This window comes from Pundamilia nyererei, unplaced genomic scaffold (assembly GCF_000239375.1).
Source record: "Pundamilia nyererei isolate P.nyererei 1_Seehausen unplaced genomic scaffold, PunNye1.0 scaffold00145, whole genome shotgun sequence".
Taxonomy (NCBI): Eukaryota; Metazoa; Chordata; class Actinopteri; order Cichliformes; family Cichlidae; genus Pundamilia; species Pundamilia nyererei.
Genome location: NW_005187546.1, coordinates 860,074 through 887,557, shown reverse-complemented (window position 1 = coordinate 887,557; position 27,484 = coordinate 860,074). Strand labels below are relative to the sequence as shown.

At 39.7% G+C, this 27,484-nt stretch overlaps 1 protein-coding gene across 1 annotated transcript; it reads right to left on the bottom strand.

The window, feature by feature from the left end:
• Positions 1-26: 26 nt before the first annotated feature.
• parn (poly(A)-specific ribonuclease (deadenylation nuclease)) lies at positions 27-10,874 on the bottom strand. The gene is made up of 27 exons (XM_005744547.1): positions 10,833-10,874; positions 10,415-10,579; positions 10,092-10,169; positions 9,919-9,998; positions 9,678-9,745; positions 8,479-8,560; positions 8,248-8,308; positions 6,492-6,660; positions 6,264-6,326; positions 6,133-6,171; positions 6,011-6,053; positions 5,846-5,926; positions 5,673-5,729; positions 5,376-5,453; positions 5,188-5,231; positions 5,044-5,086; positions 4,056-4,131; positions 3,856-3,966; positions 3,711-3,780; positions 3,556-3,611; positions 3,155-3,241; positions 2,993-3,067; positions 2,728-2,896; positions 2,486-2,601; positions 2,026-2,083; positions 1,783-1,943; positions 27-664 (listed from the first exon to the last, which is right to left on the bottom strand). Exons 2-27 carry the CDS (start codon positions 10,431-10,433, stop codon positions 618-620), a joined length of 2,031 nt encoding a protein of 676 aa, XP_005744604.1. The 5' UTR covers positions 10,434-10,579; positions 10,833-10,874; the 3' UTR covers positions 27-617.
• Between the last annotated feature and the right edge of the window lie 16,610 nt (positions 10,875-27,484).

Genomic DNA, 27,484 nt, shown 5'->3' with positions numbered 1-27,484 from the left:
AAAAAAAAGAAATACAAGCACCTCTCATTACTTTTTTAAAAATGGAAAAAATATTGGACTGCATTAAAATACTAAATAACCCTGACTTTGTAAACTATAGGACCTGTCAAGTGGTAATCTCACAATTTATGACTCACAGGGATACAAAGACGGGAGAAAAATGTACATCTCCCTCACATGCATAAACTCTCACACTCACAACTCACACACACAAAAATAAGACTGACTACAGGTATCCGTCATTAAAACGTGTAAATGTTTCCAAAGTGACAACGTGGATGTGGTGGCAGATACCAGTCTGAACACATCAGAGAATAAATGAACAATAATTTCGATATTAAAGATCTGGTGGTACATCTGTGTGTGTTTACCCAGAGGAGTTGCCTGCTCCTCTGATGTAGGATCAAAATATGGCAGCTGCTGTTATGGCTTGTGTTCTGTCAGTAGTCCAGTTATGTAGCTTGGCTGGTAGCTATGGACACGGTATCCACAGCTGTTGGATGAACAAATGAATATAGTACTGTACGACCTTGAAGGAGAATATCCCAAGTGCTTAGGAAGAGAGACTGTGCAGGAGTCCAGTATGAGACAGCGGCCTCTACATGCTTCACCTCTCGCTACCAGACTTCTGGGACTTCGAACAGCGTTGGTGTAGATTCAGCACCTGCACAGGAGAGACGCACATTTTTCACATGACTGAAAAAACCCAACAACTTGCTCCCAGTGTCTACATTCACCAGGTCATATTAAACAGTATATGATAAATGTACAGTTTTATTTTTTACCGTTAGTCCTCCCCTTCCTTAAACTGCCATGTAATCCCTTACTAACATCCTCAGGCTGTTGTGAACCCTTAGATTCTCACCTAATTTCAGCTTTCACAAATGAGACTCCCAGCAACAAAGAAAAGAAAGAAAGAAATAAAACAAAACAAAAACAAACTATAGTCCAAGTATATTTGGTAACTATATTATTTCTATGAGATCAACTACAAGCAGATCTCCTTTGTCAAGTATTCCCTACCGGACTCCCACCATATTCCAGTTTCTCCCAATTCTCTGGAATGTCAAAAAGATGGCATAAAGGAACATAACACAAAAATACTGGCACCCTCAGTGCCATTTCTTGGCCTCCTGCGATATCAATTTCATAATCCTACGTCACCCAGTGTAAGTTATTGCATTCACAGGATTTTCAGAAAACTTGACCTCTGACCTTGAGGTCAAGGCCACTGGGATTCGAACTTGCCTGAGATTTTTTTGTAGATACACCTATGGTCTCACTCTGAAACTCCTATTTTGCTCTGTTCAAGTTAACAAAAACACACACACTTTTAGGTTGTGGCTAATCAATGTATGTTGAGAAGATATTTAGTTTGTCTTATTCTTATCTAGGATAAAAGAAGGGAGTACAGTTAACTTAGGAAAGGGCGCAGCTAAGCAGATTTTAGCTACACATCTTTATATTTGACAACACTACAAAGAGCCCAAAGCAGTGAGTCCGCCTGAATCTGACCTGGTCCTGTTTTTTACTTCCAGAACATCTAAATGTGACGATGAACCATTATTTAATAAATAAAAAATAAATAAATAAATAAATAAACAAAACTAAAAACCACATGAGGAGAATCTTTGTTCCAGGCCTGCAAGTAGGTTAATGGACCGGTAATAAATCCGCTTGGCATCTTTCTTGGCCTTAAGACAACAATTCTGATGGCTAAAGATCCAAACGGGACACAAAAAAAGAAGGTTAATGGACCGGTATCAAAAAACCAAAACGCACCTTCAGATTTCTTTTTCTTGTTCTTTTGACCCTTCCTCTTGTGTACTGTTGGAGTTTGTTGCCAAGGGACAGTCCCATCAGCGTCATTGCCTGGATTTGTACCCTCTGGGCTTTTCTCATCATCAGGGGCTGGACTTAGCCCAGGTGAATCTGATAGATCCCTGCAGAACACAGCAACCATAAGAGGCTTAAATCACAACAAACATGACAGTGTCAGCATAAATGATGGCTGCTTTTACTTACGTCGTCTTCAGCCATCCCTCGGATGTCTTACTCTCGACAGCTTTAGTATTTGCCGCATCTAGGAAACCGTGACAACAGTGCACAAGACCCAAGATTATAGTTCAGAGTATTCATTATCATTTAATGGGACACAGCGTGCGTGTAGAAAATGCATTAAGACAGAGCTTTTATTAGTATATGCACTCCCTCACTATTCACCATAAATATCTTTGGGAATAATGTCATCAAAGTCATTTGATATCTCTGCTTTGGAGCAGGTCAATATTAATAAAATTACACTAATCTAGCGCTAGAGTACCCAGGCTTGCTTAACTTTAACTCCTTGGCAGTGATGATCATTCACCATGCCACCTGCTCTCATCCTCTACTAAGTACTTTCCTAGGGGAATCCTGCTGCATACTACCAAACAGAGAAAAAACAAAACAAAAACAGTACAGATGAACACACGTATTCACACACCATCAGTTTTCATCTTCTTGGTATCAGGGTAAGAGTAGTGACTCCAGCCATCTGTAATTTGAGCATCATCAGCTCCCTGCTCTCCCTGCATGGGACTGATGCTTCGCTTCCTCATCCTACAACAGCAGAATATTTCATGTAAACACAACCTGTGAAAATCTGAAGAAAATACTACAGAAGAGAAAAAATGGACAGAATTTCATCAGGAAATGTACAACGTGAAGCATTCATTGCACGAATACCTGGAATATCCAAACCCAGAAGTGGTGGAGCAGGTGTAGTGAGGCTTCACCCAACTGTCTTCTCCCCATGTTTTGGTTGTCTGCTTCTCCTTTTCCTGCTGCTTTCCCTGGATGTACTCTGCATATGTCTGGATCTTGTAGCTCTCTGCATAGCGGCTGGTGTTCATAGCTGTGTTTAAATTAAAAAGAAAAAAAAAAAGCACAGTTTGAAACATTTATGAAAGACTATTTACTACTTTGTGATTAGCTAAAGCGTCACACTCACCTATCTGTACCTGGTCCGTCTGACTTAGGGACACAAAGGCAGATGTGTCATCTATCCATGAAACCTGGATGTTCCCTGAGTAGATAAAGAGCAGAGGGTAAATTATAAAGAATTGCTAATATCCGTTTAAAAGCAGAATTAATGGGCTAAATTGTGACGTACCGAAGGCACTAAAGAGCTGGTAGAGGTCACTAGTCTTCCATTCTTTTGGGAAGGTGACGTACAGGACATGGTCTCTCTTGGGTTGCACTGTGCAAGAAGAAGGGAAGAAAGACAAACATGACGTGGACGAGCTGCAGTTTGAATTTGTACCAAGCATATTTTATGTTTGAAACTTAACTTTGTATTGTGTTAGGGTGAGTCTAACAATATTTAAGCTGTTTTAGTTTATTTTGGTTTAATACCGCCGCAGCTCTAAGAAATGCTCAAAATTTAACATTTTGTCTGTTTAAAAAAACAAAAAACAAAACACAAAAACACCACTTTGGAATTAGTGAGTCCAAACCAAGATAATATAATAGACCATTAGTGACAGTCATGTTGCGTTGCAGTACTTTACTCACAATCCGGTCCTGTGATGTTGAGGTAGGGTATATCTATAATCCTCATCAGAAAAAGCCTTAATAACAGAAAACAAGTATTAAAAAGGTTTTATTAAAATAAAAATGTAAATCAAAATAAAACACTTACAGCAAATCAAATCTATGAAATCACTTACTTATTGAAGAAAGGCTCAATTAATTTGGAACGAGCTGAGATGTATGCTTTGGGCGGAGTCAAGAAAGAACCTGTAAAGGGAAACGCCAAGTTTAAAATCAAATATCTGAACTGAAACTTTCTGTGTGAAAAGAATCAGTGATTACCCAGATAATTGGCCATGGCGATGAAACAAAGGCCAGTGATGTAGGCATCATAACCCGCCTCATGGAGCTGCTCCTGGGCTGTGTCATAGCTGGGGAAGCCCTCTGCTGTTTCTGAGAACAGCAGCACAGAGACAAAAGTGTGTCAGCGGGGTTTCTGGACAGTCACTGCATTTCAGACAGAGTCTGCTTTATTTACTCACCAACTTGTGGTGACTTGAAGGGGCTCTCCTTCAGCTGCTTCTCCAACTCTGCCAGAGAAGTATTTGTGATCAACTCCTGAAATGTAAAAGAACGTGCAATTATCGCCCTGATCACTTATAATTTACAACAAATCACAAATGATATCTTCAGTTGATTGAGGGCTCTAGCCACTTGTACCATCACATTATAATTAGACCCAATTACAAAAACTGTCTTAATAAGCCCTACTTAAAATCATAATCAGCTTGTGGTCAAGTTTGTTGACACCAGAGAAATTAAGGCACGGGAGCTCTTAAAGTACTTACAGAGCAGCGGGAATTTACAGGTTGACACAGATTTAGTGGACACTAATCTCAAACAACCACATCACAGGGATGTGGGGGTGACATGTTTGATGTCAGAAGCTTTTTGTTTCCATTTGTATTTTGAGCTCTCTTGACTAACTGGATATCAGCAGAATTCTAACTGTGTAGGCAAACGTTATTATTAATGCTACTGTTACTACCAAAACTGCAGGTCAGCACAACAGCAATATAAATCATACTGGCACTTGTTTAGAGTTCGGGCAGGATAACCCAGAAATGTTGAAGGTGTCGCCACTCAGGAGTTAGCAGGCAATGCAGCCATCATACTGGGTAACAGTGTTAACCTTTCAGGGAGACTGTTGCCCTTAGATGAAGACTTCAAAGTAACTGCCTACATCCAGGGAAAAAAAAAAAGTCTACATGAAGCAGAAGACGAATTGAATTTTGAACGCTGTCCAATTAAGACTGAGTTTTAAAAATAGGAAATTGTAGCCTAGATATTGGCTGGCTGTAGCAGAAGGCCTGAAAAATGGGCCTCATGAGGGTAAGTCAGCAGTTCAGCTGATGGGTTCACAGATGGAAAGTAAACAAAACATAAATTAGTGTTACCCCACCACCATCTTTTCAATACATCTTAGTGACCAACAGCGATCCACTAAAAGCACTTAAGCAAATGATTTACCTTAAATGGCTGAGTGGAAGCCATCAATTTGGTGTCTAGAAGTCTGCAAGTGAATAAATCAATCAATTAAAGCAAACAAATAAAAAAAAAGTAATGCAAAACCCCTGCTGTAATGACAAAACCCCCCAAATTTAACAACATTACCTTGGGAAGACGCACATTGTAACTTCTTTAAAGTCTTGAATATCCTTTTTTTTTAAAAAAAAAAAAAAAAAAAAAAAAAAAGACAGTACCACCTTAAATAATGCATACATCTCATACCAAGCTTGAAATTGCCATTTCTTGTACCGAAAATGCATTTTAGCTCCATATTTAAAATATGCAAAACATACCTCAGGCAGAGGGCAGTAAAACTGATGGATGGTGTGCATCACATCCAAGAGCATGTTGTGGCCGACAACCAGTTTACCCTGCAAGTCAGAAAGAGTGGTTCTGTAAATGTCACATTTATGGGCGCAAATTTAAAAATCTTCTAAAAACAAAAAAAAAAAAACAACAACAAAAAAACAAAACGCAACACTACAAAAGAAATTCTTTAACAAACAAAACTTTGCTCACAAAATTGCATGTTGGTATAAAGCCTCAGTCTATATTTGTGTATAAATCTGTAAGTGAAAAACTAGACTTACAGACTTTGAGATGGCATGGATGACTCTGGAGAAACCAACAGCGTCATTTAGCTCCTCCTGTCAGGGGGAGGTGATTCAGTTCGGTTAGTTTTATAAATGCATAAAGCTACAACATGTTTTTCTGAATTTCATACAAGCTTGACAATTAGCACAAGAAACATTTGATAGTTTGCCTGCTCTTTCTCTAGTTTCTGCTGCTCCCTCCGCTTCCTCTCCTCCTCGTCAACTTTACTGATTTGTATGTATCGCTCCTTCTGCAAAGACACAAATATGTATTTTCAAATGTTCACAAAACAGCAAAAAGTGAAAAAACAGCTTCAAACAAAATATAAGCATACCTTTTCTGTTTCCACAGTTTCCACGTGCAGGCCCTTTGGAAACCTGTAGGAACAAGACAAATGTTAATCTTTAAGCCAAGCAAGACCGTCAGAGCAAAGACAGGGCTTTAAGCAACACTCACTTCCAGTTCAGCGTCTGGTATATCAGCTTTCGCTGAAATCTGGAAAGCAAAAGTAGAAATAAAATGAAATTTACATGGTGAAAACAAAAGTTTGGGTTAGATGCAGCTTTTCTAGAAGAGTGTCCAGTTACCCAGTGCATGGTTCCAGGTCCAAAGTCTTCTCAGAGTTAACCATGAGGGCCTCAACCTTCTCGCTGTAGTGGAAACAAAACAAAATGATTGTAGAGTATTCAAAAGCAAACAACGTTTCCTTTGTGGCTTCCTTGACCAATACACCACCAAGGACATCAACCAAAAGCTAAAACATGATCAAAGAACTCATTTGATGCTGTAAAGAAAACAACTGAAGCAGCACTTACACAACTTTGTTGATGAAATCTTTATGTTCCTCAGGTACATGTGAAGAGCCTTTGGAGGATGATGGGGAGATAAAGGATGGTGTCCCTACACCATTGGCATGCTGATTCCTCCTCTCCTCTGTCTGCTCTCTCAACTGGGCTTCCTCTTCCTGATTTAGGTAGGGGATTCCTTTAAAATACCACAAAGCCTCGTTTTTAAACTTTGCAGTGACCTGGAGCTTATTGTGCCGCGTGTACAAACATGGAATGTGTATCCAGATGAGGTTTAATGCACTTAATATAATGCAACCGATTCATCCCAACTGCATTTGTGGAAGGCCAGGTGGCAGCAGTCACGCTATTGTGCACTGCTGGTCCACTGCTTGCCTGGGACGTGCAATGTTTGTTGACAAATCAGCCGTCTGTGCCAAACTAATTTGCACATTGAGATTAGATGAAATTGCAGGCGCACAATTGAGACAGAAAGAATGCAACGTGAAAATAGAGAGAGACCCACAGGTTGTTGATTAACATGATTCAAGCAGGGTTCACTGGGCGTAAATGGGGCATAGTTGTAATGTGTGGTTTGTGCTCTGGAGTGTGCGCTAAGCCACAAGAAAAAGTTTCAGCAATGGGCCACATTCACTATGTGCGCACACAAACATTTGTACCTGAATTTTTTCGTACTCGATGAATGAATTGAAGATGACCGCAGACCATACAGATAAACAGATGAAGATTTAGCAGTCTAAGAAAATGTACTCACTTCTTTCAAATGAGCACTGATTTTACTACAACATTGTTACAGCTTTCTAAAATAACCATAAACCAAAAGAAAAAAAAAATGCTCAGAATTAAATACGATTCATTGAGTAATACTATAAAGAATTCAACACAAATTCTTTGCTTCCTTTAACACGAAGCTCTGTAGCCCATCCCAAAAAACAAACCCCTGCTAACAACAGTAGCAGTGACAATGACGCCGTTGCAGTTTAACGTGCAGCCGGAGACTGTTTACACACAGCGAAGAGCAAAGAGGCGGAGCCGTTACCAAGACAGTGAGAAACCGTGTTTCTAGTGTCCAAAACAGCAGTGCTATTCCTGTAATCACCATTAAAACCTTTACTGGGAAGAAGCTAGTGGATGATGGTGCCCTGATGCATGTTTATTTTATGATTAATCTTATTACCATTTATTAAAAATGACTTCCATCAGTGCTGGGTGTCACCACTTATATAACTTCGTTTAATTAGTTTCTAGTATTCCACAGATGCCGAAGGATACGGATGTTTTTTTGATAACTGTAGTGTTTCTCTTTGGAGACTGACCATCATCCGTCCTGTGAAAACTTATTTTAGAGCTGCACCTTTTCTGGCTTCCTTCTCAGACCCTTGTTTCAGTTTCTTCAGCTGGACGACTTCTGCCCTTTTTTTCTCTCCCCTTTGCAGTACAGGCTTCTCTCTCCCTCTCGCTCAACTCAAAGTACACAGGCTTCCATTTATATTGTAAAAGCCTGCTGATGTAGAATGATTCTGATTCACTAACATACCCACGGTGGCAAGAAAACTGGCCAGAGCACATGGTTCATAAATCTGATGGCAATTTTGTGCGTGCACGTCACCATAACTGCTATAAAGTAGAAGCAGAAAACCCTTTATAGCTTTTATGAGTAATTATATATCAAGTATAGAGGCCAAGTAATCACAGTGAGCTTCCATTTTAAGATTTTTGTATAACAATAGATATCTAGAACTGCTTTTTTTTTTTTTGCACTCACCGTGACAGAACACCTTGTTGAAGTCAAATCCCTGACTGGCCAGGAAGTCGATACTGGAACTCTGAAATGACAAAATGTGTTTGTGTTAATACTGTTATTAAAGCTTTCTGCAGCTGAACCAGCATTTCATGAAGCACCATTTTTAAACCATCTAAATCTCTCTGAATCCAAAAGGTCATGTCCCAGTTGCTTATTAAGAAGCAATTCAATAATGTGGGGAACAATACTCACTTGACAGATGAACTTTATGTCAGGAGATGTCCTGTTGAACGGTTTAGGGAATATATAAAAGTTAAAGGGCTTTGTGATGTACCTGCAGAGCAAGGAAATGGGGGAGGAGAAATAATTTAAGTTCCTGGGAGTTTATTGCAATAACCTGCAGAAATACATATGGTTCAAGCACTTTACATCTTTTAAGCACCACAGGGAGACTGGGCCCCAGTTATATATTGCTACAATGTCTTGCATTACTGACAAATATTTTGCAAGGTATACAGACACACACATACACAAAAATTACAGTGTCTTCAGAACCAGGGTTTAACATGATCTCACATGCACAAATGCACAGAGAACTGGTTTAAACTGTATGCATCACAAAAGTAAACCAAACGATGGCTCAAAGATAGATTTTTGGACCAAAGGCCAAAATAGGACATCAACCTCCTTGTAAGTAGAAATAAATTAGGAAAACTAGGAATAGCATACATTAACGAATTAATAAAAAATGCCTGCACCTATGTCAATCTATGAGATTCTGGCTACACTCTGCAAGTAGTTGATGTGAATACTCGCTTATGCAATCAGCAACTGGCATTGGCCAGTTTCCCTGATTTATCATGGTTATTCTCTGTATTACCACAAAGAGAAGCGGGTCACGCAACAGCAGACTGGCTTCATCTTTTATTGCGATATTGATGCACCAGAGTTGTTTTGAAGACAACACCTGACTGAGTGGTCACAGGCCTGGTCCCCACCTTTAAAGTAACCATATCAAAAGCGACAAGCCTAATATTACTGGACACAGTTGCTCTAATTTTGGCCTCCAACCACCTCTTTCCCTAAACAGATTATGATAATGTGTCTAGAAACTGCACTGTCCCAGACCCTCATTTGAAATGGTACAAGGCAATGGGCATGTAGTAAGCCTGGAGGCTTTTGGGCCTAATTGTGGGCAGTGATCCATTTCATAATCCGGCTTTAAGTGTGAGAATGCCCAAGGAGGAGAATATCAGTAGATAAGTCTGAATCTAAAACAGTATGCCTACACTTGACCAGAGGCCATCTGTGGTTTATGCATTATGGTGCACTTCAATGTAAAGGACCAGACCCCAGCAAACTAATGGGAGTCCAGTAGCTGATTAGTTATTTTTGTGTTTCACCAATTAGAATAACACATTTACTGTATTCAACAAACAGACACCACTCACTTTGACTTTGCCTGGTCGTACTTGAAGGTACACAAACCAAACTGGAACAAGAGGAAGTCCATGGAATGCTGCAGGCATGGAGAGAAACACATGTTAACATGTTCAAACGATAAACGGAAAAGTGAAAGTGTTCAAGCTACTGCAGGACCATAAAAGAAGTAGAGGTTCCAACTAGAATTGTGTGTATGGAGGTTGCAGTATTATTTAATATGCATAAACTGCGTTTCTCAACGTTGCTAACCTTTTTAAGCTTCGTGTATCGCTCTTCCGGTGTGTCCAGTCCATTGGTTAGTGCACTGACATTAGGACCGTCGCTTATCCCTTTAAAATAAACAATTAAAAAAAAAAGTCAGTTTCCACATATAATGCTGGGGACTTCAATACCAACGTCTGCTACAGCTCTGACACGGATACCTGAAAATTCCCCATCGATGGCAAGGAAGTCAGCCTCTTCTATCGCGCTGTACACAGTGTTTAAGCAGTCTTTATAATCTGAGAGAAGGAAACAGTCAGTCAGTATCAGAATGCTAGCGCAATGCTAGCCAGCAGTTGAACACACTGCAGCTATCAAGCTAGCTGGGTAGCTCGCTCGCAGGCAGCACTCACGCTGGGATGTTCATTTTCAGTCTGCTCAGTACTGAATATCTGTCATACCACTAGTCTATTTCATCCTATCGTGAAATGTATGGTGAGACAAAAAGTCCGTAAATCGCTGAAATCGGTGTCTGGCTACTTACTTTTCCGTGTAACCTCCATCCCTACACAATGACTGGACCCGGCTGACAGCTACGGTTAGCTAGCCTTCGTCAACTGGCTTTTAACCCGTTTGACATACACTTCCGGCGGCGGTGCCGCAGCACGAAGTAACGCTGTCGCGGTCATGCATCTTTGTAGCTTTTGAGCTGAAAGAGATTTAATTGACAATTATAAAAGGACAATATTTAAAATAAATGTTCCATTTTTTTCATGAAACCTTTGGGGCATGTTTATAGAGTAACACTTAAAATACGATTTTGCAATTTATTGCAGCTATCCAGTTATTTTCCTTAATTTTAACGCTGTTGACATTTCCGTTTAAAATTCCATTTCTTTTTCATTTTTAATATTTTTCTCTAAAGTTGAAATAGATTTTGCACATAAAAAAAAAAATCCTACCAGAAGGAAATCTCTACAAAAACGACAGCCATCTTGAAACGCCTGCAGCTATTTCTCTGGGCAGTTCTCTAGGATTTCTGAGGGTCTTTCAAATGTTTTTTTGGAGAAATTGGCCGCTTTTTCACAAATTTCAGTCCATTTGCAGAGGAATGTTTTGTCTGTCACTTAACACTTACCTATAGATCATTCAAGTATAAAATGCTATCTCACAATGGGTCTCGTGGAGTACGGAGCCTCCCAGGGGACATGGGAGAAAAAAAAAATTACGGAGGAAAAAAAAAATTAGGGAGGAAAAAAAAAATTAAGACGGACTTTTGCGAGAGCTCGCAAAAGTATTGCGAGATCTCGCAAAGTCCCTAATTTTTTTTTCTCCCATGTCCCCTGGGGGGCTCCGTAGTGGAGTGATGAATCAAATGAGGTTTGAAATGTTTGGTTGAAATTATTGTCAGCAGAGCAGATCAGGAGAGAGGTATCACAGTGAAGGTCTACAGCCATTTGTAAAACACAGTGGAGGGTCTGTCATGGTTTGGAGCAGCATTTCAGTCGGTGGTATTGGAGATTTGTCAAAATAAATGGAACTGTAGGTCGAAATCAACAGATTTTGATCCATAATGCAATACCATCATTGTTATCAGCATGACAATGATCCCAAACACACTGCCAATGAATTAAAAGCATACCGGGGTAGAAAAGCAGACAATAGATACGATCAGTCATGGACTGGCCTCCCCAGAGGCCAGACCTCAACATCATTGAAGCAGCATGGGATCATTTTTACAGAGAAGAGAACAAATGGCAGCAAAAATCCAAAGAAATGTCTAAGGCAGTTCAAACTTGTTAGAAGTTTGTACTGTACTCCCATGTATGTTTGTATGCCTTCATCCACCCACTTTCCATTTTCTAGCAAAATATAAAGAAAAGGGAGTTGCTCAAGACTTTTGCACAGTATTGTAGCTCTTTTCACTCATCTCTTTTATTCTTGCCTACTGCGTCATTGTGATCATTATTTGTCATTTCTGGCTTGTTTCGAGGTACAATCTTGATTCGACCTCCCCCTTCGCCATTTTGCACCCATGATACTTACACTTATCAGTGGTAAACATTACCATCCTTACAGTTTTCATGTGTAAAACATACCACACATTCTTCCTCTTCATATTCTTCACAGTGACAGAATTCATCTCAAACACTGAAGAAAAACCATTAACTCTGCGTACACCTGTCAAGCTGTACAAATGGTGCCTTGTAGGAGGCTGTGTTTTGTGGATCTTATATCTGTGGGCTACTCCAGATCTTGACTGATTTGTAACTGTCAGTTCCAGATGTGTTGTAAAGTGGTGACTCAATTCAATCTGGCAGTGTGTCTGCCACTGATTTTCTTAGAGCTGGAACAGCTTCTGCAATTATCATATGCATTTGTCAAAGGAATATATATATAAAAAAAAATCTTTGTCAATAGAAAATGTCTTCCCAGTGGAAGAAGCAAGGGGTGACGTGTTTTCTCCATTGAAATGCAAAGATGACATTTCAAAAAATAGGGACAGGAAGGTTTTCCTTTTCATACTTTTTTATAAAGGAAAGGGAAAAGAAAAGCTTCTGCTTGTATGTATTTTCTCAGGGGGTGTAAAGCTGCAGAATTACATTTTTTTTACTTCTCAGATTCAAATGTGAAATGCCACATCCTTTCTAGTCGTCACACTGAAAGCATTTTATGCTCAGTAGAAATGTAAAAAGTTTGTTTTGTTTTTATTCTTAGAGTTTTACTATGTGTTAGGATCGAGACAGAATGTATGCATTGCTACAAAAGGAGGATTAAATAATAATAATAGTATGAACAGATCTCACACCAGAACAAACAAAGGGAAATGCAGCAGTAAACCAACTGTTGGGATGACTCACAAAGAAAAACAAATTAGAGCACAGTCCGACATGATGACAAATGCTTACATAAGAGATGAATGACAAGTCAGATTAAACAGATTTAATTAAATATGGTTAATGAGTGGAAGTGATAGAGTGTGGGGGAGGGTGTGGGAAGGGTGTGGGGGTGTGTGCATTAACCTTCAGCTGAATCACGACTAATCTGAGGAAGCCCTGATTTTTAAATGACCTTTAAGGTGTCGCTTCACATTTGCTGCCGTTCTCTTTTTCCTCCTATACACTCGGTGAGAGATCTGTGCGCTTCTCAAAAACAGCAAGGATGCTTGACTATTCTCCAGCTCGAAAAAGGAAAAATCTTTGTCTGCTAAATGTGAAAAGAAAAGTCACCTGTAATAGCTGAGCAACACCTGAACGAGTCGCAACGTTTCCATGACAAATATAAATTTTGTAACTTGATTCATTTCAGGAAACTCATTTCCCTGAAGGATGTTTGCTCTTGTAATATTGAGAACACGTCGAGTTTGAGCAAAGATTTTGGCTTTAAAAGGGAAACGTTTTTGCTGACATGGTGACAGTACCCTCACATATGTAATACTGAAAGAGTTTCTGGTTGCATTATTGGCAGCAAACACATGTCACATCAAGGTTTGTTGTAGTGCCGGTGATCTTAGCATTAGCTTCTGACAGGCCAACAATTCAAACAACTCTCATCCTCCTGATATGGATAGATTATAACTTAACTATGAAATTACATGCTACCCTTATGTCTGTGGATGTTTGTGTTGCAGTGATCAGGTTTAGTGACTCAAGACTTGAGTGTCAGCTACTAAAGAAATAATCTTTAAGTTATGTTATTGTTACCTGTAAAACAGTTTTAGGAATAAAAACTTTATACTTCAAACCTCTTTCAGTGCAAATTGACTGCTTTGCAACATCTCATGAGTTTCTCTCTCCTTTTCTCTCCTTTCTCCCTCCTTGGGTGATTCCTGTCCATTGTATTCCCATCATTTAACAGCTTTTCATTTGTTGTCTTTTGTACACTGATCAGGTATAAAATTAAGTGCACTGATAGATGACAGGTAAAGTGAATAACACTGATTATCTCTTCATCGTGGCATCTGTTAGTGGGTGGGATATATTAGGGAACAAGTCAACATTTTGTCTTCAAAGTTGGTGTTAGAAGCAAGAAAATGGGCGAGCATAAGGACCGAAGCAAGTTGGATAAGGGCTAAACTGTGTGAGACTGGGTGAGAGCATTTCCAAAACTGCAGCTCCTGTGGGGTGTTCCCAGTCTGCAGTGGTGAGTGTCTATCGAAAATGATCCAAATAAGAAACAGTAGCGAATGAGCGACAAGGTCTTGGGTGGCCAAAGGCTCATTGATGCACTTGGAGAGTCATGGTTTTTCCTGTGCGGTCTGATCCAACAGGCAAACGATTGTAGTTTAAACTATAGATAAAGTTAATGCTGGTTCTAATAGTCAGGTGTCACATTACAGAACGCATTGCAGTTTGTTGTGTATGGGGCTGCATAGCTGCAGACCAGTGAGGGATCCCATGTGGATCCCTGTCCACCGCCGAAAGCACCAACAATGGGCACGCAAACATCAGAAGTGGACCACGAATCATGTTTTCTTCTACATCACGTGGGTGACCGGGTTTCATGTATAACACTTACATGGAGGAACACCTGGCACCAAGCTGCACTATGGGAAGAAGGCAAGCTGGTAGAGGCAGGGAAAACCTGAGAAAAAACAGTGACCCTCCACAGGAGTCCTGCAGGTGGAACTAATTATGTGGATGTTACTTGAACTAGCTACCTGGACTAGCTACCTATAAGCAATGTTGCAGACCATATACACCTGTTCATGGTATTCCCTGATGGGTGCGGCCTCGTTCTGCAGGATAATGCAACCTGCCACAAAGCAAAAATGGTTTAAGAAATTTTTGAGGGTGCACAACAACAAGTGTGAGATATTGGCCTCCAAATTCCCCAAGTCGCAATCCAGTGTAGCATCTATGGGGGATGTGCTGGACAAACCGCAAAGTCTGATCCATGGAGGCCCCACCTCACAACTTACACTTTCCCATAGCGCTTAAAATATCTGTTGCTAACATCTTGGTGCCAGATACTACAGCACAACTTCAGGGGTCTAGTGGAGTCCATGCCTTGATGGGTCAGGGCTGCTTTGGTAGCAAAAGGGGGGAAAAAAACAAACCCTTTTCTGAAAACAGCTTCAATTTACAACCTACACCGTTTTTCTTTTGTGCAAACATCCATGTGGAAGATGCACATTTTAAACCACAAGAAGCCTCATTCAGACAAAATGATGACCTCTTACAGTGAAAATACGTGACGAGTTCAGGTTGGAATCATGAAGCACTTGGTTCAGTTCAGTTCTGTTCAAAGAGTCATAGCTACTGACTATGTTTGCAACCTCCCCCACCCCACCCTGCTACATCTTATTCAAAGGCTTCACCATTCATACACCAAACATTCAGCTCTAATACAGACTAGATACAGACAGTTTAGTCTGTTTCTACTATAGGTTATTAAGATCATTTCAGTGTAAAACCTACAGAACATAAGCCTGCCAAAGCCTTTGAGCACCCCACATAATATCAATAACTCAGCAGCATATTATTTAAGCCAGCTTATCAGATCATAATTGTTTGATTTTAATTTACTGCCAATCCCAGCTGAGCAGTCAACGGCGCTGTTTCACCACTGAGGAGCTCCACCACAACTGCCACTCTAATCCTCGACAAGTGTCTATTAAGTCCAAGTTTTCATTTTCAGTAAATTTTCATTTGTTTGTACACGAACTGTTTCAGGAAGCGTGCTGCCAGGAAACAATCACAGCAAACGAAAACTTTTATGTACTAATATTCATGCAATTATTTTTTAAGACAGGCTTTCAAAATGTAGACTTAACCTTTAACTGACAGATGGGAAGTGATTGAAACAAATGTCCTCAGTTAGTGTCATGTGCAGTCTCCAAATCTTGAGGATAAGGCAGGACTTGCAGTACTGTGGCATTTCAAAAGTAAGGTAGTATGTGTTATATGTTCAGAGTCAATTAACTTAAGTGTACACATCACACTATATCACAAAGTACTTTTGTATTTTGCCTGGAAGCTCAAACCACTATATCATCTGGCACATGACCACACCAGAGTGTTTGTCATATAGGTTTCTGGTAATTTTATTAGGGTAGAGCTTTTCTGTATTTATTTATTTTTGTCATATTTAAAATAAGGTTCATGAAAATACAAGTAATCCCTAAGAGCCCAAAGATCAGGCTTTACACTGCTCATAAATGCTCAATTTGTTACAGTTTTCTTTCCTACACTTTGATCTGTATAATGTCAAACAGAGTAGATATCCTTAAGATCTCCAGAAACACATTTCTAGCTGTTAGCACAGTGGCCTTGCTGTTCAAACCTATCTGTGAAGGGCAGAGAGTCATAGAAAGCTGGTTTAAAGGGAGGGGGTCCTTAAAGGAGAGAGGAGTTAAACAATGAAAGAAAGCTGTTATAAGTTAAAGAATAAAAATATTGAGCTGGAAATGCCTGTAATAGGTCCCCTTCAGCTGCTTGTTAACACAAATATCTAATTACCCAATCACGTGGTAGTACGTCATTGCATTTAGGTACGCAGATATGATCAAGAAGACCTGCTGAAGTTCAAACTGAGCATCAGAATGATTTAAGTGACTTTGAATGTGGCATGGTTGTTGGTGCCAGACAGGCTGGTCTGACTACTTCACAAACTGCTGATCCACTGGAATCAGCAGTTTGTGATCCCAGTTGACATGGCTATCTCCTGGGTTTACAGAAAATGAAAAGAGAAAAGAGAAGATAACCAGTGAGCTGCAGTTTCTTGGGAAAAGTGCCTTGTTGATTCAAGACGAGGGAAGAATGGCCAGACTGTTTGAAGCTGATAGGAAAGCAACAGTAACTCAAATAATCAATCTTTACAAAAAGGAATACAGAAGAGCATCTCTGAATGCACAATATGTTGACTTTGAAGCAGAGCTGTCAGCTAAAGACAGGAAACAGAAGCTACAATTTGCATGAGCTCTCCAAAACTGGACAAGAAAACACTGGAAAACACATTTGACTTGTATCAACAGTTCATACCACTGCTGCCGGTGCTGTAATGGTATGGGGGGATAGTTTCTTTGGGCCCTTTTTGGGTTAACTGAGCATCATTTAAACTCCACAACCTTCCTGAATATTGTTGTTGACCATGTCCATCCCTTAATGACCATCTTGTGACCACCATGTCAGAAAGCTTAGGTCATTTCAAACTTGCACTGAAATGGCTTCTAGAGTCACCAGATGCAGTCACCAGAAAAAGGGCGTCCAACCCAGTACTAGCAACTCATGTCAGTTTTCAAACTCAAATAGAAAGTTCTTCCTTATTTCTCTCTCAGTTGTCCGGACTCTTTGAAAAGCTTGTTTGACAACACTGAAAATTCCTTTTCATTCATTATACATATATTTATGACAGTTGTCAAGTTAATATTTGAGTGCCGTAACGAGTGATATTTTCCCCTGGCATGACAATCCGGCGTTAAGTTTGACTTTACAGATCAGATATGAATGCTTTGTATTAACCAGTTCTATTGTCTAACATCATCTGGAAGATTTAATTGACCACCATCATTTTCAGCTTATAATATAAGTATAACCTAATTTAAGACAAGTAATTTTGCTATTGATGTGTATTTTTCTGGCAATGTTTTTTTGTAGCCATTTAAAAACACTTTCTCGTACATAACTGTGATGGATTAGGTGTTTACTTCCAAATAGTGACAAAGCCATCAAGACCACAAAGTCAACATTTAATTGGGCAATGAAAATGAATAGGGAAAAAAATCTATCCATAAATAACTCAGCTAACAAAATCCTGAAACAAAGCAGAGTATTAAATTCACTGATATTTTCTGATGGCCAATATAAAATTCAATTATTCATTCAGTATTTTTGAAAAGTGTAGCTTTTGCATGTTTTAATAGCTTAAATTATGCAACTAGATCTGATTTGTAAATTCTTGTAAAGTCATTCATAACTAAATTTTGCTGCGCTGCATGATAAGGCTGAACGCTGAAGAAAACACTTGATCATTACCAACTTCACCGGTTTTGCAGAGGGTGGGTGTCACATTTTTGTTTCTTTCCATTCACATTTGGGGATAGGCTCCAGCCTTCCCATGACCCTGAACTGGATAAGTGGAAGTAAATGAATGGATGGCTGGTGATCTTTAAATCCAGAGATGCACAAACTTGGATGGTAAAAATAGACAAGCACCACATGAGGGTGCTGTACTCCAGAAATTGAGATTTGTTTTTTAACTTGCTATTACATAGCCGCATTCCACTCTCCCTTTTACACACACACACACACACACACACACACACACACACACACACACACACACACACACACACACACACCGGTTCTTGAGATCACGGTAAAACCATTCTATGCTTCTTCTCTATCAAAGTCCACCATACCTTTTCAGTCAAAAGGAGCACAATGTCTGCAAACTGGGCAGAGTAGGAAGTGAATGTAAGAACGAAATGAAGTGAAGACGAGGGGATGAATGGTGGGAGAGGCAGAGAAGGGGTGGAGGCGAGAAGGGGAGTAGCAATTTGTGGAAAAAGCATGCTGAGAGGAGACTGTTGGCTTCTGTCAAGTGAGAGTGTCCATTGTTTGCTGATCCAACGGTGGATGTCTCCTCAACCACCCTTTTTTCAGAGTAAAGAAATTGAAGTGCAGCCACAAGTGATGAAAGAGGTAAAGAGGGAAAATTGAGAATGTTAGATGAAGGTCAAGGGCAGAGATTTGTTATCCGGTTAGTATAACAACAAAGATGGAAGGTGCACAGGTGGGGGGAAAAGAAAGAGTCTGGTTGTAATGTGACAGTTAGTGGTTCGATAAACATTTTCTAGGCTGTCGCACACAGGGAAGCGTACATGCAAACACACACTGAGAAGGGACGCTCACATTTTTGTAACCTGCTCAGACAGTCGTGTTATTGCTCTCCTAATCATGCGTGAGATTAGGTAGCAACACACAAGCAAAAACCTGCTGTTGACACGTCCTGTGCCATTTCATCACTTACACACACAAATGCGCACACACTCTCTGTTTAAACTGGGCCTCCGGTGAATAGAAACTGATTTGCTTTCAGGCCAAAGAGACGAACGGTAAAGTGCGGTTTATCGCACGATAATTGCAGGGTGGGGAAGGGAAAGGAACAGAAACAGAGTTGTTGAAAGGGATAAAAGTTTTTCAGAGTTGTAGAAGTGTAACAGATAAGTGAGAACAAAGAATAAATTGATGGCAATTTAGGGAGCGGAGCTTTGCTGGCTGCCTGTCGCTGGTCTGGCTCTTTGTTTAAAAAAGAACTTGTGGGAGGATAAGGAGTTTGACTCGGATGAAAGGAAAGATGCTTGAATGAATCTCAGCTGTGGAGACAAGTAAGAGGAAGTCTCCCTGTCAGAGGTGAGCCTCGGAATTTATACACTCATTTCCATCGCTGGTGTGCAGAAATGGCGTCACTTATTACACTTGGACTCTAAAATTATCACACTTAATCAGAGAGCTGCTGCTCAGTCTGAACATGACTCCCATTTGTTTGCTGTTGGTTTGACTGAGATCTCAAGCCAAACACGTGTGTGACAGCTCATGGGTACACAGGGATAACAGAGACTCAGTTTAAGTCCAAGGGCAGGGTGCAGGGCACGAAAGACAGAGGAAAATAGCTGTCACTGAGCTACTGTTCTTTTTTGATGTATAAAATTGTGCCCAATTGTCTCCCATTCAATCTTTATTATATTTATGTATCAAAAAAAGCTAATCAGTTTCATACTAAACACATGCATGTGTGTGAATGAGAGGCAGACAGCTGTAACAGCAAAGCTGCAAGGATTAGAGGTTGCAAAGGAGTTTAATTACCTGGCATCAACAGACAGTATATAAGAGAGGTGAAGAAGAGAGTGCAGGCAGGATGGAGTGGGTGGAGACGAATGTCAGGGGTGATTTGGGACATAAGGATAGCAGCGAGAGTGAAAGTGATGGCTTAGATGATGGTAGTGAGATCTGCCGTGATGTATGGTTTGGAGACTGCAGCACTGACAAAAGGACAGGAGGTGAAGCTGGAGGTGGCAGAGTTGAAGATGCTCAGATTTTCACTGGGAGTGATGAGGATGGACAAGATTTTAGTACATCAGAGGGACAGCTCAGGTCGAGCAGTGTGGAGACAAAGTCAGAGAGTCAAGGGTGCGAAGCTTTGGCCATGTGCAGAGGAGGGATAGTGGATATGCTGGACAAAGGATGTTGAATATGGAGCTGCCAGGGAGGAGGAAATGAGGAAGACCATAAAACACATTCATGGATGTTGTCAAGTAGGACATGCAGAGGGTTGGTGTGACAGAGCTCGATGCTAGGGATAGCGTGACATGGAAGCAGATGTTCTTCTGTGGCAACCCCTAAAGGGACCTGATGGAGGAGGAGGAGGGGAAGAAGAAGAGCCATCAAGACATTACAGTTATATCATTTAACTGAAGCTCACATTTGCTGAAGTATATGGGAGTATATGTTGAGTGTCTAATATAGTCCATGTTGACTTGATCAAATTTCTAGACTTGATCAAAATTCTTAGAACACATTCAATAACACAGTATTTGCTAGCTTATGAGGGTGTTATTTATTCTTGAATTAGTTTTACATTGGAATCAAGTCTGTCTGGCACAGAAACAAGTGTAAGGAAACTTACTGTATCTAGAAAACACTCCCACAGGTGTCTGTTGGACAAAGATCATTCACACTGGCCCAGTTTGATAAATGAATCAATCTGAGGATGATGACTGGTAACCTCTTGGACATGTACTCTTCCTTTTTCAGCAGGTATTGGCTACAGCCAGGTGGATGAGTGGTTAAGAAAACAGACAGATGTATGGATATACAAATATAATTGAATTGAACTGAAAATGTTGACTTCTGAAGCAACAACAGAACATTTGCAGCTCATTTGAGGCCATGGGCTATTGCTATTTCTGGATAAGTACTTGTTATTACTTATATCTCTCTACAACACTAAAATAAATATTTATAACACAAATCTGTGCACACATATTTTATTGACACCATACCTTAGTTGAACTGTAGCCACAAACACAAAAGGGTGGACACTGCAGATTTATATTTTAATATATTCATTATGAAATAAGAACTCCTCCTAGATATTATAGGGCGAAAGGGGGATACACCATGGACAGCACTCCAATCTTTCAGAGGGCTAACTAATAGACACAACCATTCACACTCACATTCACACCTATGGCCAATTTAGAATCACCAGTTAACCTCGCGTGCATGTCTTTGGACTGTGGGAGGAAGCTGGAGTAGCCAGAGAGACCCCACACCCAGCCATCCAGTGGATTCTCTTGCCGTCATGGCGCCACATGTTTCAATCAGCTCTATGAAATATCTGACACTATACACGGAATAATTCTAACACAGCCCTCAACTAAGAGGTTAATGGTAGAATTGTAGCCACTAAACATGCTTATTTGATATTTACATGAGAAGATATTAAAGATAGAGTTAAACAGAGATTTGTAAAGTCAGGAGACTTTGCTGGCTTATATAGGTCCTGTTACTACTTTTCAGCTTTGCCTTTTTCTTTGTACAAAGTGGCACTGCAGTTGTGCTAGAGTCCTAAATCAGAGTCTGACTCTCACTAATGATCACTTGACCCAATAGGTCCAATCAGCCTTTTCGTTGCTGTTGTGTAAGTTTGTCGCAAACAAATCTGTTGTGCAGCAACATAGTCTTGAGTCCTTTTCTGTCTTACAAGGACACACATGAAGAGCAACGGGGTGTTAAAAGATTAGAATTAGAATCAGGCTTCATTTGAAGCAAAACTCAAAGTGACAAAACATGGCCTGAGGAGAATGTGGCTGCAATGTCAGTGTTAATTTAATAGCCATAATGCTATGTTTGGAAGCTAAACATGTGGCTGGATAGCAATATCTGCAAAGTCTTTTAATTATGTCAGACAACCACAAAAACATATAATATAAGATAAAGTTAAACTAAAGTTACATCTTAGTTCACATGTGCTTCAAAAGATTTGGCCTACTGGTCTCAGATCTTATACATTTTCCTGGCCTTTAGTGGTTGTTCACCCTAAATACACCATCCTAAGTTGCATGAACAAACCGCAAGACAGATGATACAACAATATGAAAATGGATCAATATGAATCATAATAAGTATGATTCATATTGATCGCACGAAGACTTTTGTCTCTTCATCCATCAAAGTAAACGCACCACATGCACATCTCTACCGTGGGGCGCCTGGGAAAGATGAGCAGATTAAGCTCCAGAGCTGTGACACAGCTTAATGATGAAACACAGTGTAATAACAACAATATCTATCCATCTATCTTAGTAAGAGCATCTTGCAACTAGCGATAGTATTGGACACAGGGAATTGGATGTTAGAAGAGGTCTAACACAGCCATTTTTTTAAACTGGTAACTGCCTCCTTTCTTGTAGAGTCAGAGGGCTGGGAAATTGGAAGTGAGTCATAAAATTACTGTGTCAGTGAGTGCCATCACAGACTGAGATTATCACCATCCAATGCTCAGCTCTGCGTAAGTGGCTCTGAGTGTGTGTGTTAATGTGAGTCCGTGTGCGTATCCCGTTAGATGATATAGCCAATAAAATGCACACCTTGACAACAGGCAGCCTGCTGTTAGGTTAATTAAGTTGTGTGTTAACTGTTTTGCGGCCACTTGGGGATATACCAAGCAGTAAATATAATGTGGACATGAGAGAGAGGTAGGACCCTGCGCTCTTTTAAGTCAACTTGTCAGTCACCTCTGCATTATAGTCTGTTTAACACTAGATGCAATTATATGTTTGTGAAAAATCATCATCTTCCTTGTGATGTATTAAATAATACCTGAAACTAGTGGCTGGCATCATAAAACCTTCAAGAAAAGTTTTGCTGAGGTAATAAATCAAGTGTGCATTCTTAAATAGACTTCAAGATAATCTGATTTCTTTATGCAGCCAAGCGAATCACCCCCTGCTGGCTATCTGAAAGAATGGAGTTTGAAGGCGCTGTTGCACATGCTTCAGTTTTCAGACTCAGAGGCTTTTATATAAGGTCTGATCATGCTGTATTAGCAGCAAGCTGCATCCACTAGATGCAGAGCAACATCACCATTATCTTCAGGAATTGAAGCATTTTGCACCTAACAAATGTGCAGTTAGGTCCATAAGTAGCTGGAGGAAGCCATAAGTTTTGCAATTTTGCCTCTGTGCACCACCACAATGTATCAAACAGGACAGACTGATTGCTTGGATAAATCAAACAATCAATATGTGTCCAATGAGTGCAGACTTTCAGCTTTAATTCAGGGACTATTTTACATGAACTGTTTAGGAATTAGAGCCATTTTTATAGACAGTCCATTTTTTTCAAGAATGTAAATTAATTGGACAAGCTGACATAACTCTACATGTAAGGATTGTTTTTTTAAAAATTGGATGAAAATTATTTGCATTCAGTCAGTGTCTAGAACCCATGGACATCACCAGATGCTGTGTTTGCTCCCTTGAGATGCTCTATCAAGCCTTTGTTATAGCCACCTTCACTTGCTGCTTGTTTGTGGGTCTCTCTGCCTTCAGTTTTTTATTTGATAACTGAAAGCATGCTCTGTGCTCAGGTGCTGACTTAGCCATTTAAGGCTACTTTTTCTGCCTAGAGAAACTCTTGGGTTGCTTTTGCAGTTGGCTTTGGGTCATTAGCCATTATCCAGTCTGCACTTCAATCACATTTGGATTGTTTGATTTAACGTTCACTGTGACAGTTCAGTTCAAGCAGTTCAATTCAGTTTTACTTATATAGCACCAAATCACAACATCAGTTGCCACAAAGTACTTTATATTGTAAGGTAAAGACCCCACGATAATACAGAGAAAATCTCAATAATCAATCAACCCCCTTATGAGCAAGCACTTGGCGACAGTGGGAAAGAAAAACTCCCTTTTAATAGCAAAAAACCTCCAGTAGAATCAGACGCAGTGAGGCGCAGCTATCTGCAGTTGTGGAAAAAAATTGTATCAGACTGTTGAAAACTTCTCCATGTCAGATGTGTAGTTTAGTAGCATGAGCTAGCTAGCTGAAATGCAGTTGTTTGCTAAGCTAGCATAGTTAGCTAAGTGCCTCACAAACTAATAGCTTTCTGGATTATCTATTTCATGATACCACAACTTAACCTCTGGACATATAACCTAATAGCCTATCCAAAGTAGCCCAGCTTGTGTATTTGCCACATTTCCTGTTGCCTGCATTCAAATTTTTCTCCTTAGAATCCACAATTTTCATTTTTTTGTAAGTTTGTCAAATTTAGTTCTTCCCCTTTACTTAGTTGTTAATGGATCGCACCACAAGTACAGCCTTAAGATAATGTTTTTAGATTTTTTGCTGACAGACATAATCAACATAGAGGTAACTTCATGTGGTCAGATTTGTGATCCGTCTCATTATTACTTTTTTTGGGCCTCATTTTATCCTGCGCTAATTACTGAGAAAAATATCAAGCTCTGTAGTTCATAAATGATCTACTGTTTACTATTTACTAGTTGATAACTTTTGTTCTGGACAGGTATTTCATAATTAATTTCATTAAAGCTATTTGCCAAGAAGCAGCTGCCTGTTGTGTCTGGGAACAGTTGGTCCTACCAGCAGGTCAGAAACCCAATGCAGGGAGGAAAGAGATGCTGAAATACTCAGAAAACTGAAGAAAGCATAAAGCAAATGACAACATTAAACACAATAATTTGAGCTATAAAGATGCTGAATAATTTTACGCAGATGACTTCTTTATTGGAAAGGTGTGCCATATCACAGATAATCATATTAAAACATTAGATTATTAATAGAATCTCCATCTGTAGAGATCTCAGCTGCTAACACTTAATCACTCCAGAGACACAGTGGCCTTAAAAAAACTCAGCTGCTTTTCAATTGAGTGTGCATGGCTTAAAATGATGGGTTTGTTTATTTAAGTTATGACTACACACACTGCTTCTGTCTCTAAACCAAGATTCAGAGATTAAATAAAGTGTTTTAAAAAAAAATCCACAGGGATGAGAAGAAAGTTTCGGTGTTGCCACTTCATTTAACTGAGAAATGGATTTTAGGCTCTGCCAAATCTTGATTTCATACTTGTTCTGATTGGATGGACTCGATAAATTAATCAACTTTTTTTTAACCAAAGTGGGAAAAAACCCATTTCTCACATCAGTCGAATCTTTCTGATAATCTTTGATCACTATCAATGAATCACTGTCCGTTTACACAGTTCCTCAAAAATGGCCATTTTACAATCCGGCTTAATAAATATATTTCGGATATGATATGAAAACTATAGCTACATGTAATACTGTATAATATTTAAATTAGATCATTACTATGAATAATCGTCTCCAATGAATAATAGTCACGTACTGAGATGATATGGAAACTTTACTATTACCACTAAAATGTTCATCAAGGGAAGAATAATGACATTTAGAGTTAGAAAGATATGAATTATATATAGGATACCTCTTAATCAGCAGCACCTCCAACTCATTCGTACAGAAAATGTAATCTGAGCATCCATGTGGAAGAAATGGTTCCTGCAGTTGTCGACATTATGGCTTTTTGCAGGATTAGCTTGCTACACTACACAGGATCACTTCCTGTCTGAAAAGTGCCCACAGATTCTCTATCACCAGCCACTACAGATAAAAAAAATCACAGAGTTAAAGGGGCTTGGATTAAAGCTAATGCACAATCACAAATTTTAATCAAAGACGATTTCCACTACCTTATTATTCTTATGAGCTCAAGTTAAAAAAAAATGTATTGAATACCTTGCTAACACAATCTAACACAAAGCAGGACCAGTAGGCTTGGAACAAACCTAATAAATGGTTGCATGTGGTGCTTGGCAAAATCACTTTTCTTTGCTGAGAAAAAAAAAAAATTCTAAAAGAAGATATTACTGGCTTCAAATTCTTTATTTGCAGCGCAACTCGTGCCTTTCGTGTGAAGCAGGGTTATGTAAAAATTAATGCTGCCCACAGCTCTCAGCTAATACAATATAGCCTCTACTCTTTTGGACTCTGCAGCTCTCAGTTCCCTCATAGGTCAGTGCTGTCAGGGCAGTTTGCGGCTGGTTAATAACGCAAATTATGCATGTCAGAGTTCACCAAAGATGAACTTTTCCAGTGACTGGACTAATATAGGCTCTTTTCCACAAAAAACTTTTTGACATCTTAATATCATTTAGCTTCTTCATTCCTCATTTCCTACTCACTGCCCATGTTCTTGGGACACAGGACTAAAACAAGTCATAGTTGCCAGAGCAAAATGGCCACTGAACAAGGCCTATATCTCTGACACTCACCTTGGAGAGGCTGTGGCTCCATATTAGAGTAGGTCACCTAGTAATCAGAAGGTTGGTGGTTTAATCCCCATCTGCTTCAGTCTGCATGCCAAATATCCTTGGCTAAGACGGTAACCCCAAGTTACTCTCCATATGAATGTGTGTGAATGTTAGCTAGAGAGCACCTACATAGGAAAAGAGTAGAAAAAAGGGCTTGGGTGAGTGAGCCAAGTTGTATAAAGAGCTTTGAGTGCTCACTTAGAGTAGAGTATGTAAGAACCATTCCATTTACCTCTGAAATCAGTTCTTCTACAACAAAATACAGCTGGTTTGCATCTATGCAGCCATATGCAGCCATATCGAAAGGATTCATTTTAACATTGGTTTCTAACGTTTAAATGAAGCTTACGTATAACTTCAATAAGGAAGATCTGTTGTGTAGCTTAAATCTGTGATCTCTGTCACTCTTCCTTTTCAGACTCTCATTGATGCAACCCACCTCCTCCCCATCTCTACCTCTCTACCTTTATCTTCACCAGCATCTAGATTCCTGGGGGTCCTGTCCTAAATCCTATCATCACTGGGATTCTGTTCGGTCGAATCGGAGTCTAATCACTGAAAACGTGACTTTCTCGATCTCATTAAATCATGTTCAGTTCTTCCAAGTGATCTCTTCTTATTGAACTAGCATTTGTTTCAACATCAATTCAATTCAATTCAGGTTTATTTATATGGTGCCAAATCGCAGCAACAGTCGCCTCAAGGCACATCCAAGTCATAATTATGAGAGGTGAGAGATGATTGAACCAGTGTGCTTCCTTGTTAGTTGTTAGAAGAAACTCCAGTGAGCCGGGTGAGTGTCCACTAGTCTTTATGATCTGGTCGTGGCAGATGGCAGCCGTCTCCTGAGTTTGGTTCTGCGAGAGGTTTCTTCCTGTTAAAAGGGAGTTTTTCATTCCTGCTGTCACCAAAGCACTTGCTCAAAGGGGGTCATGATTATTGGGGGTTTCTCTGTTTTCTTTGTATTATTGTAGGGTCTTCATCTTACAATTTAAAGCACTTTGAGGCAACTTTTGTTGTGATTTGACGTTACATAAATAAAAATGAATTGAATTGACCTGAATTACCAATAGGAAATTGAGTTGTGGAGGTGAGTATCCAGTTTGTATTCTGTGGGAAGATTAGGAGTTTTTATGGAAATGGGAAGACAGCGAGCAACTCTTCTTCAAGACTTAATTTACTTGGTACATGGACAGTGTTCTGCTTTATCAGTACTGGTACACAGATTGTTGACGCGATGCAATTT